Source organism: Pristiophorus japonicus, chromosome 5 (assembly GCF_044704955.1).
Source record: "Pristiophorus japonicus isolate sPriJap1 chromosome 5, sPriJap1.hap1, whole genome shotgun sequence".
In the NCBI taxonomy this organism is placed as follows: Eukaryota; Metazoa; Chordata; class Chondrichthyes; family Pristiophoridae; genus Pristiophorus; species Pristiophorus japonicus.
The window spans coordinates 21807059-21820129 of NC_091981.1; the positions used below are offsets into that span (position 1 = coordinate 21807059).

Consider the following 13071-nt stretch of genomic DNA (forward strand, 5'->3'; position numbering starts at 1 on the left):
ACGCACTGGATGAGGTGCTAGGCTTGTCCACTCGGATGAGATACCAGAGGTCACCCAGCATCCCTGGAACTGTGCCCCAGCAAGAGTCAGTGTTTTCAGGAGTGAAGAGAAGAAAATAAGATAAAAAAGAGTGGATTTAAATAGCTTGAAAGCAGCCGATTTATACGGACTGAAATACTTTCCACAAGAGGGCAGTTTGTTGCCCAATAGGCCGTTAATATTGTTTGAAGCTTTTTTTAAATAACGTTGCAGTGTTTGTTTGGATAATAAATATTCCCCAGGAATTTTGGGTGGAAAGGTGCTTTTTGCTCGGATTGTTTTTTTTTGGAAAGCTATGTTGGGATAATGTCAGCTGTGGCTCAGTGGGTAGCACTCTTGCCTCTGGGTCAGAAAGTTATGGGTTCAAGACCCACTCCAGGGATTTGAATACAAAAAAATCTAGGCTGACACTCCAGTGCAGTGCTGAGGGATTGCTGCACTGTCAGTGGTGCTGGCTCTTGGATGAGATGTTAAACCAAGAGAGAGAGAGTCTGCTCTCTCAGGTGGACATAAAAGATCCCACGGCACTATTTCAAAGAAGAGCAGAGGAATTATCCCTGGTGCCCTGGCCAATATTTATCCCTCAATCAACATGACAAAAAAACAGATTATCTGATCATTATCACAGTGCTGTTTGTGGGAGCTGCGTTTCCCACATTACAACAGTGACTACACTCCAAAAGTACTTCATTGGCTGTCAAGTGTTTTGAGACGTCCGATGGTAGTGAAAGGCGCTATATAAATCCAAGTTTTTCTTTTCTTTGTATTTATGAATTAGCACTGGTAGTGCAAAGCTTTGTGTGACAATTTGGCAGTTCAGGTGCAGACCTCAGTACGTCCCGCGTGATTCTCTGTCTCTCATGGAAAGAGAATTGTGTGAGTTGCGTGTCAAAAGATTCCCAGGTGCCGTGGTGTCTGCTGGGATTTCCATCCCTCTGTTTTGTTGATGTGCAATTCAACACATGAAAACCTCGTGCTTGAAGCTCCAGTTCATTCAACTCTCCCCAGTAGCTGACACATTTTGTTGAATTAAAACACGCACTTTGGGAAATTGCTGAATTCTTTTCATAAATCTTGATTAATGGGTGGAGTTGCACAAAACGTTGGAGCTGTAATGCACAGCACTATTGGACATTGGATTACATCCATTCCCCCCCCCCATCCCGATCACGTCCAATATTCCCCCCTACCCGAACACTTCCATTCCCGCCCCCCGATCACATCCATTACCCCCCCCCGATCACGTCCAATATTCCCCCCCTACCCGAACACTTCCATTCCCCCCCCCCGATCACGTCCATTATCCCCGCCCCCCGATCACATCCATTACCCCCCCCGATCACGTCCATTAACCCCCCCGGATCACATCCATTTGCCCCCCCCCGATCACATCCATTATCCCCGCCCCCCCGATCACATCCATTATCCCCGCCCCCCGATCACATCCATTACCCCCCCCCGATCACGTCCATTAACCCCCCCCGATCACATCCATTACCCCGCCCCCCCGATCACATCCATTACCCCCCCCGATCACGTCCATTAACCCCCCCCGATCACGTCCATTTACCCCCCCCGATCACGTCCATTACCCCCCCCGATCACATCCATTACCCCCCCCGATCACATCCATTACCCCGCCCCCCCCGATCACATCCATTACCCCCCCCCGATCACATCCATTAACCCCCCCCGATCACATCCATTAACCCCCTCCGATCACATCCATTACCCCCCCCCGATCACATCCATTACCCCCCCCGATCACGTCCATTAACCCCCCCCGATGACATCCATTACCCCGCCCCCCCGATCACTTCCATTACCCCGCCCGATCATGTCCATTAACCCCCCCCGATCACATCCATTACCCCCCCCGATCACATCCATTAACCCCCCCCCGATCACGTCCATTAACCCCCCCCGATCACATCCATTACCCCCCCCGATCACATCCATTAACCCCCCCCGATCACATCCATTACCCCGCCCCCCCGATCACATCCATTACCCCCTCCGATCACATCCATTATCCCCCCCCGATCACGTCCATTTAGCCCCCCCGATCACATCCATTACCCCCCCCCGATCACATCCATTACCCCCCCCGATCACATCCATTACCCCCTCCGATCACGTCCATTAACCCCCCCCGATCACATCCATTAACCCCCCCCGATCACATCCATTACCCCCCCGATCACATCCATTACCCCCCCCGATCACATCCATTACCCCCCCCCGATCACATCCATTACCCCCTCCGATCACATCCATTACCCCCCCCCCCGATCACATCCATTAACCCCCCCCGATCACATCCATTACCCCCCCCGATCACATCCATTACCCCGCCCCCCGATCACATCCATTACCCCCCCCCGATCACATCCATTACCCCCTCCGATCACATCCATTAACCCCCCCCGATCACATCCATTACCCCCCCCGATCACATCCATTACCCCCCCCGATCACATCCATTACCCCCCCCGATCACATCCATTACCCCCCCCGATCACATCCATTACCCCCCCCGATCACATCCATTAACCCCCCCCGATCACATCCATTACCCCCCCGATCACATCCATTAACCCCCCCCCGATCACATCCATTAACCCCCCCCGATCACATCCATTACCCCCCCCGATCACATCCATTACCCCCCCCCCGATCACATCCATTAACCCCCCCCGATCACATCCATTAACCCCCCCCGATCACATCCATTACCCCCCCGATCACATCCATTAACCCCCCCCGATCACATCCATTACCCCCCCCGATCACATCCATTACCCCCCCCTGATCACATCCATTAACCCCCCCCGATCACATCCATTACCCCGCCCCCCGATCACATCCATTACCCCCCCCCGATCACATCCATTACCCCCTCCGATCACATCCATTAACCCCCCCCGATCACATCCATTACCCCCCCCCGATCACATCCATTACCCCCCCCGATCACATCCATTACCCCCCCCGATCACATCCATTACCCCCCCCGATCACATCCATTACCCCCCCCGATCACATCCATTAACCCCCCCCGATCACATCCATTACCCCCCCGATCACATCCATTAACCCCCCCCCCGATCACATCCATTAACCCCCCCCGATCACATCCATTACCCCGCCCCCCGATCACATCCATTACCCCCTCCGATCACGTCCATTAACCCCCCCCCCGATCACATACATTAACCCCCCCCGATCACGTCCATTAACCCCCTCCGATCACATCCATTACCCCGCCCCCCGATCACATCCATTACCCCCCCCGATCACATCCATTAACCCCCCCCGATCACGTCCATTAACCCCCTCCGATCACATCCATTACCCCGCCCCCCGATCACATCCATTACCCCCCCCCGATCACGTCCATTAACCCCGCCCGATCACGTTCATTAACCCCCCCCGATCACATCCATTAACCCCCCCCCTCCGATCACATCCATTTCCCCCCCCGATCACGTCCATTAACCCCCCCGATCACATCCATTCCCCCCCCCGATCACATCCATTACCCCGCCCCCCCGATCACATCCATTACCCCCCCCCGATCACATCCATTAACCCCCCCCGATCACATCCATTACCCCCCCGATCACGCCCATTATCCCCGCCCCCCGATCACATCCATTACCCCCCCGATCACGTCCATTAACCCCCCCCCGATCACGTCCATTAACCCCCCCCGATCACATCCATTAACCCCCCCCGATCACGTCCATTAACCCCCCCCGATCACGTCCATTAACCCCCCCCCCCCCGATCACATCCATTACCCCCCCGATCACATCCATTACCCCGCCCCCCCGATCACATCCATTACCCCCTCCGATCACGTCCATTAACCCCCCCCGATCACATCCATTATCCCCCCACCGATCACATCCATTACCCCCCCCGATCACGCCCATTATCCCCCCCCCGATCACGTCCATTCCCCCCCCGATCACATCCAATATCCCCTTATCCCCGCCCCCCCCGATCATGTCCATTACCCCCCCCCATCACCCCCCCCCCCCCCCCACCCTGATCACGTCCATTATTCTCCCCCTCCAACCCCTCCCCCTGTGGGAAGCTGCTGAGAGTCAGTTCACTTTCTTGGGTGTGGCGGGGGGGGAGGGGGGGGGATATTGGAGGAAGATTACTACTGGGTTGCTGATATGCCTGACTCATGAATTGCAGAGGAATATCCAAAGGAATGGAGATCTGAAAAGTAGGGGGAGAGAAGGTAACTTGAAAATTATTTTTAAAATGAACTCATGGCCCCTTACATAGAAACATAGAAAATAGGTGCAGGAGTAGGCCATTCGGCCCTTCGAGTCTGCACCGCCATTCAATGAGTTCATGGCTGATCATGCAACTTCAGTACCCCACTCCTGCCTTCTTTCCATAAAGGCCACATCTAACTCCCTTTTGAATATATCCAAGGAACTGGACTCAACTACTTTCTGTGGTAGAGAATTCCACAGGTTCACCACTCTCTGGGTGAATAAGTTTCTCCTCATCTCGGTCCTCAATGGCTTATCCCTTATCCTTAGACTGTGACCCCTGGTTCTGGACTTCCCCAACATCGGGAACATTCTTCCTGCATCTAACCTGTCCAATCCCGTCAGAATTTTATATGTTTCTATGAGATCCCCTCTCATTCTTCTCAATTCCAGTGAATACAAGCCTAGTCGATCCAGTCTTTCTTCATATGTCAGTCCTGCCATCCGGGGAATCAGTCTGGTGAACCTTCGCTGCACTCCCTCAATAGCAAGAATGTCCTTCCTCAGGTTAGGAGACCAAAACTGTACACAGTATTCAAGGTGTGGCCGCACTAAGGCCCTGTACAACTGCAGTAAGGCCTCCCTGCTCCTCTACTCAAATCCTTTCGCTATGAAGGCCAACATGCTATATGCCTTCTTCACCGCCTGCTGTACCTGCATGCCAACTTTTAATGACTGATGAACCATGACACCCAGATCTCGTTGCACCTCCCCTTTTCCTAATCTGTCACCATTCAGATAATATTCTGCCTTCCTGTTTTTGCCACCGAAGCGAGTAACCTCACAATTACCTTATTCCCATTTCTCAGAAATGTCCGAGGATGGTTCACACCCAATACATTACTTTACAGTTCAGTCTCTGTTATTACGCAAGTGAAATGTTGGGCCGTAAATTGCGGCCTCTCCGGGTGCGTACGATGTGGGCACGCCCCTGAAGAGGCCTCGCAAATGTCAGTTCTCTGTGCACGATGTGCATGCGCCAAGAACCAGCATTTGAGATCTGTCAATCTTTTGACCGATCGCACGCATCCCGGGAGAAGGACACTCGCGGCGGGGATTTGGGCTATTTGTCCAACTCATGTCCTTCAAACTCTTACGCCTGGTAAAAGCAGGCGTATAGCTTACTTTTACTAGCGTAAGAGTTTTAAAACATAATTTTTACATAATATTATCACTTAATTTTTATATTAAAATCCCTGTCCATTCAGGTAAGTTTAATTTTTACCCTATTAAAAAGAAAATTCAAAAAAAAATGTTTTCATTTCAATTCATTTTAAATATGCACGGTGTTTTTTTTAATTTATTGTGTTGTGTTTTTGTGTTTTTTGGGGGTATTCTCATTGATAGCAATGGGAGCTCAGACAAACAGAACTCGCCATTACAATAAGTGAGAATATTACATTGTGATTGGTGATCCAGGGCCATGTGATCCCAGGATGTGCGTATGTTCCTGGGATATGTGGGCCTCTGCGCTGGGCTGCGTATCTCGGCTTCGGACCGGAAGTTTACGTTCCTCCGGGATTATCGGAAAAAAGATTTTGGTCGGAAGCGTCCGCCCGCAGGAAATCTCCGACCGCAAATTTCGGGCGGATAAAGGCTTTACCAGAAACGCAAGGACATGCTGCTTAACGGAAAGAATCCTTTATATGAAATAAATAACTGCTGTGGTCTGATTGCAACATGCCCTCCCACACGCTTATTTAGCTGATATCAGTGTGTTTTGCGTGCTTTTACGTGCTTTTAACCCACACTGGCCCCACTGACTGAAAAGTGCTCTCTTGCAGATTCGAAAATGGAAGTGAGTTTTCCGAAGAAGCCGAGTGCAACGATCCCAGCGCCTACGTTACAAACTTATCGTACTATCAGCTTGTTCCTTTTGAAACGGATATCCTGGAGTGATTCTAACACGTTTAATCAGAGGTCGACTTTCCTCCTCAGTCCCATTCTTTCTGCCCCATCCTCTAGTTCGCCACAGTCAAACACCAATGAATGTTTCACCTTCCACACCTCTGTCAGCAGGCTGGTCCGGTTTGTGAAGGATACTTGAATACCGTAACCAATCCTATTTCAGTTTCTCACTTCAATGTTTACAGCGGAAGAGACAAGTGAGGACTTTGTGAAAAGCTACTCTTGGCAAAGGAGTTCCCCCCCCTCCCCACCCCCACCCAATGTGGTCTTTCGTCTCATTCTAACCAATACCAGAAACCCACACAACCAAGTTATGTAGGAAAAGCACAAGACGTTTCCTCCATTAACAAAACATTAATCATCGCCATTAGTCTTAAAATAAGTCGCCTTGAAAAAGAAAACAGGTCCGATCCCATCATTTTGAGGAAGAACTGGTAGAGAACTGTTCTGAGCCACAATGTCAACTTGTGTGGACGGGTTTCCTGTTTGAGAGAACCTCGGCTGAATCTGGGAAGGATTGTACGTCAGATTGTGGGCCTGGACACCCACTGCGATCAGTTTCCATTCCTGACGGAACAGTAAACGAGGAAATATAATTATCTCAGCGAACAGTTGTTTCAGCACCTGGAGGAATCTCTCACCATGAGCCCTGCTGAGGTTTTTGTAAAACACACTCTATTGAAGCTTGCGAAGCCAACACAGGATATAAATACCGATCAGTATTCATGCGGGCAGCATCAGCGACAAAAGACACGAATGGAAATCGAAGGGCGGGAGCTGTTGATGGTTTCGATAAGGCTATGAGGCTGTTCCTGCACCTTGCTGCTTCGCTATGGAGTGCACAGACACAGGTCCTCTTGTGCAAGGGCCTTTTAAACAAATATGTACTAACTTACTATTTTTGGCTTATGTAAATAGTAAATTATTAAAGTCTAGATTGTTTTATACAGTGTATCTTCAAATGTATTTTATTGGAAACAGTATTAATCAATTAAATGATATTTTAATCAGTGTACTAACCTTACGGCTGCTATTTATTTCAGAATAATGGATAAATATCGGGCCAGAATTTGCTGTCAAAGTAACAGTGAGGCTGATGGTGCTCGCCGTTACTTATGGGTAACTGGTACAGCAATTTCAGGCTCGGAGCAGATGCGCGGTTAAATCTGACTATCCAAGATGCGATATTCTGCCGTTAGTGTCGCGAAAACACTATCTCGCCCTCAGCCTCCCTGTTTTTTTGAGCAACTTGCTGTACTTTAAGGTGATCGGCAAAATAACCAGAGGCGACATGAATAAAAACGTGTCTATGCTACGAGCAATTAGGATTTTGAAGGCATTGTCTGATGGGGTGGTGGATACAAACTCAGTAGTAGCCATTCAAAAGGGAATTGGATAAATACGTGAAGGAGAAAAAATTGCAGGGCAATAAGGAAAGGGCGGGGGAATGGGACTGACTGCATTATTCTTCAAAAGAGATTGTGCCAAATGGGAGGGGGGAGAGATCGCGGGTGGGGAAGAGAGCGCGGGTGGGGAAGAGATCGCGGGTACGTAAGAAATAAGAGCAGGAGTAGGCCACCTGGCCACTTGAGCCTGCTCCGCCATTTAATAAAATCATGGCTGATCTGATCATGGATTCAGCTCCACTTCCCTGCCCGCTCCCCATAACTCTTTATTCCCTTATTGCACAAAAATCTGTCTATCTCCGCCTTAAATATATTCAATGACCCAGCCTCCACAGCTCTCTAAGGCAGAGAATTCCACAGATTTACAATCCTCTGAGAGAAGAAATTCCTCCTCATCTCAGTTTTAAATGGGCGGCCCCTTATTCTGAGACTATGTCCCTTAGTTTTAGTTTCTCTATGAGTGGAAATATCCTCTCTGCATCCACCTTGTCAAGCCCCCTTATTATCTTATACGTTTCGATAAGATCACCTCTCATTCTTCTGAACTCCAATGTGTATAAGCCCAACCTACTCAACCTATGTTCATAAGTCAACCCCCTCATCTCTGAAATCAACCTAATGAACCTTTTCTGAGCAGCCTCCAAAGCAAGTATATCCTTCCTTAAATACAGAGACAAAAACTGTACGCAGTACTCCAGGTGTGGCCTCACCAATACCCCGTACAGTTGCAGCAGGACTTCTCTGCTTTTATACTCTATCCCCCTTGCAATAAAGGCCAACATTCCATTTTCCTTCCTGATTACTTGCTGTACCTGCATACTAACTTTTTGTGTTTCATGCACAAGGACCCCCAGGTCCCTCTATACTGCAGCACTTCTGCAATTTTTCTCCATTAAAATTATAATATGCTTTTCTATTTTTTCTGCCAAAGTGGATAACCTCACATTTTCCCACATTATACTCCATCTGCCAAATGTTTGCCCACTCACATATCCTGTCTATATCCCTTTGCAGATTTTTTGTGTCCTTCTCACAATTTGCTTTCCCATCCATCTTTGGATCATTAGCAAACTTGGCTACATTACACTCGGTCCCTTCATCCAAGTCGTTAATATAGATTGTAAATAGTTGGGGTCCCAGCACCGATCCCTGTGGCACCCCACTAGTTACTGTTTGCCAACCAGAAAATTACCCATTTATCCCGACTTTCTGTTTTCTGTTAGTTAGCCAATCCTCTATCCATGCTAATATATTACCCCCAATCCCGTGAAATTTTATCTTGTGCAGCAACCTTTTATGTGGCACCGTGTCGAATGTTTTCTGGAAATCCAAATACACCACATCCACTGGTTCCCCCTTATCCTTTCCCTTTCATAAAACCATGCTGACTCTGCTTGATTGAATTCTGCTATTCCAAATGTCCCGCTACTGCTTCCTTAATAATAAGGACATTACATTTGTGTTTTTCCAATCCACTGGGATCGCCCCAGAATCCAGGGAATTTTGGTAGATTACTGTCATGTATTCAACTATCATTGTAACCCATGTATAAGCTGACCTAAGTTGTACACCTTGAGAACATTGACCACAAGGGGCGAACTTGTGGGAGACACTCCTAACCTGGACTTTCAGCTATAAAAGGGGAAGCTCCACCCACCTTCATCACTTGAGGTCTCGGTAATAAAGGTAACTGGTCACAGAGTGACCTTCTCTCAAGTATGGGCCTCGTGTGCATTTATACTGTATAGTAAGGACATATCATTGGCGATGAGAAACTGGGATTTAAACCACCAACGAGCATGGCCACTAGCAGCACAGAAGAGAGGTACTTTGTTGATGATGGTTGGGACGACTTTATTGAGAGACTACAGCAAAGTTTTGTCACTAAGGAATGGTTGGGACAGGATTCAGCCGACAAACGCAGGGCTCATCTCCTGATGGTTTGTGGATCCAGAACATACTCCCTGATGAAGGACCTTCTAGCGCCAGAGAAGCCGGCGGACAAGGCGTTCGAAGAGCTCAGTAAGTTGAGCGGGGAACACCTTAAACCAGCGAGCAGCATGCACATGGTGAGACACCGGTTTTACACGCACCGCCGGCGAGAAGGGCAAAGCATTCCAGACTTCGTGGCAGATCTCTGGCGATTGGCGAGCCTATGTAAGTTCCCAGATGCATGCAGAGCGGAGATGCTGCGAGACTTTTTTATTGAGGGCATCGGGCACGCTGGGGTTTTCAGGAAACTGATTGAGACCAAAGACTTGACTTTGGAAGTGGCGGCTCTGATAGCCCAGACATTAATCTCAGTGAAGGAAGAGACCAGAATGATGTATGACAAAAATCTTGGCTCAAATGCGGCAAACGACCAGGGAGTCAACATTGTTAACGGAGCACACAGTTCTCTAGGCAGACTAGGGCAATTGGACATGCTCCAGCATGTATTCAAAACCAAAGAGGGAATTCAACAGAGACAATGGCTAGCTGAATGCTGATTCATGCCATCGCAATGGACAATGCGGCCAGTAATGGGGCCATCAATACCTGTTAATGGTGCGCTTAAGGACAGTTACAGAGACAGTCAGAGACGATCAACTGGTAATGGACCTTTTGTTTCCAACAATGGGGCCTCCAGCTCATGCTGGAGGTGTGGAGGCAATATACCTGCAGAAACTGCAACGTCAGCGGTCACTTGGCACGTATGTGCAGGAAGCCTGCAGCCAGGTTGATGTACGAGGAGAACGGGCCCGATGTAAGCCCTACGAGGCCAAATGAATACTGGGGGAAATCGCTGGAAGCTGAAGTTCAGCGAGTTCATGTGGAGCACATATACAGTTCATATACCAGGACGCTACCGATAATGATGAAAGTGCTCCTCAATGGCATCCCAGTATTAATGGAGCTAGACACGGGGGCCAGCCAGTCCCTGATGAGTTCGAAAGGTTGTGGGTGTCCAAGGTCAGGAGGCCAAAATTATTGCCGATTGACGCACAGCTGCGGACATATACAAAGGAGATCATTGTGGTAGTCGTGACCCACAAAGATTCGGAGAACAGGTTGCCACTCTGGATTGTCCCAGGGGACAGTTCCGCACTGCTGGGGAGGAGTTGGCTGCCTGTCATGAACTGGAAATGGGGTGATGTCAATGCAATTTCTTCTGTGGAGCGAGTATCATGCTCACAGGTCCTGGACAAATTTGACTCACTATTTCAACCCGGCATCGGCACTTTCATGGGGGCCAAGGTAGTGATTCACATAAACTCGGACGCCAGGCCAGTACACCACAAGGCCAGGGCGGTGCCATACGTGATGTGGGAAAAGATAGAAGGCGAATTGGACCGCCTGTTGAGGGAAGGCATCATCTCGCCAGTCGAATTCAGTGACTGGGCGAGCCCGATCGTGCCGGTGCTCAAGGCGGATGGGTCAGTCAGGATATGTGGTGATTACAAGGCCACCCCAAGACCAGTACCCGCTACCGAGACCTGACCTCAGCTTACATGACCCAGGAGCTGGTGAGCGAGTCGAAGAAGCTGACCACCATCACAACACACAAGGGGTTGTTTGAGTATAACAAATGTCCGTTCGGGATTCGTTCGGCCGCCGCGATCTTTCAGCGAAATATGGAAAGCCTCCTCAAGTCGATTCCAAGGACAGTGGTTTTTCAAGACGACATCCTCATCACGGGTCGCGATACTGAAGAACACCTCCACAACCTGGTGGAGGTGCTACGCAGACTGGACCGGGTAGGTCTGCGACTGAAAAAGGCGAAGTGCGCCTTCTTAGCTCCAGAGGTAGAATTCCTGGGGAGGAGGGTAGCAGCAGACGGGATCAGACCTACTGCATCCAAAACGGAAGCGATCCAGAGCACCCAGACCCTGTAACATGACGGAGCTGCGTTCGTTTCTGGGGCTCCTGGACAATTTTGGTAACTTTCCTCCCAAATTGAGCACGCTATTAGAGCCGCTCCACGTGCTCCTACGCAAAGGTCTGGGGGGACAGCCAGGAAAGGGCTTTTGATAGAGCATGCAATTTGTTATGCTCCAACACACTGTTAACGTTATATGACCCGTGTAAGAAACTTGTTTTAACGTGCGATGCATCTTCCTATGGGGTCGGGTGTGTGTTGCAGCATGTGAATGCCAATGGTCAGTTACAGCCGGTAGCTTATGCCTCCAGAAGTCTGTTCCAGGCAGAAAGGGGCTACGGGATGGTAGAAAAGGAAGCACTTGCATGTGTATATGCAGTAAAAAAAAAGCACCAGTACCTGTTTGGCAGGAAATTTGAGCTGAAGACAGATCACAAACCCCTAACATCCCTTTTGGCCGACAACAAGGCCATAAATGCGAATGCATCGGCCTGCATACAGAGGTGGGCACTCACGTTAGCCGCCTATGACTATACAATTCGGCACAGACCGGGCACTGAAAACTGCGCCGATGCACTCAGCAGGCTCCCACTAGCCACCACTGAGGGGGCAACTGAGCATGATGCTGAGATGGTCATGGCTGTTGAAAGCGAAGGCTCACCTGTGACAGCCCGTCAGATTAAAGTCTGGACAAATAAAGACTCACTACTGTCTTTAGTTAAGAAATGTGTCCTGAATGGGGACTGGGCAGCCACGTACGGGGCATGCCCTGAGGAATTTAAACTGTTTCATAGGCGCAAGGATGAACTCTCGATTCAGGCCAATTGCCTATTGTGGGGAAACCGAGTAGTCATGCCCCAGATGGGCAGAGAGGTGTTTATCAGAGAACTTCACAATGAGCACCCGGGCATTGTCATGATGAAGGCAATTGCCAGGTCACACGTTTAGTGGCCAAGGATAGATGCAGACCTGGAACTTTGTGTTTTCAGGTGCAACACGAGTGCTCAGCTGGGCAACGCACCCAGGGAAGCCCCCCTTAGCCCCTGGTCCTGGCCTGCCAAGCCATGGTCACGCATTCATGTGGACTACACAGGTCCTTTCATGGGAAAAATGCTTTTGGTTGTAGTAGACGCCTACTCCAAATGGATTGAGTGTGCCATTTTAAATTCAAGCACATCCTCTGCCACGGTAGAAAGTCTATGGGCAATGTTCGCCGACCATGGTCTACCGGACATCTTGGTCAGCGACAATGGCCCGTGCTTCACAAGCACTGAATTCCAGGACTACACGACAGGCAATGGAATCAACCATGTCAGAACGGCACCGTTCAAGCCGACCTCAAACAGCCAGGCGGAACGAGCAGTGCAGATAATCAAACAGGGGATGCTCAGAATCCAAGGGGATTCCCTACAAAGCCGCTTATTACGCCTACTGTTGGCCAATAGATCCCGACCACACTCGCTCACAGGGGTTCCACCCACAGAGCTGCTAATGAAAAGAACGCTCAAAACCAGGTTATCCCTTATACACCCTACTATGAAAGAAATTGTTGAGAGCAGGCGTC

The 13071-nt window shown here is 49.6% G+C and overlaps 1 protein-coding gene across 1 annotated transcript in view; it reads left to right on the forward strand.

The window, feature by feature from the left end:
• The window catches only part of LOC139263755 (PX domain-containing protein 1-like), a 78804-nt gene extending 71555 nt beyond the window's left edge, over positions 1-7249 (forward strand). The window contains exon 5 of the mRNA XM_070879803.1: positions 6119-7249. Coding sequence (XP_070735904.1) covers positions 6119-6233 — 115 coding nt within the window. The 3' untranslated portion in view covers positions 6234-7249. The remainder of the gene's footprint in view (positions 1-6118) is intronic.
• Positions 7250-13071: the final 5822 nt, after the last annotated feature.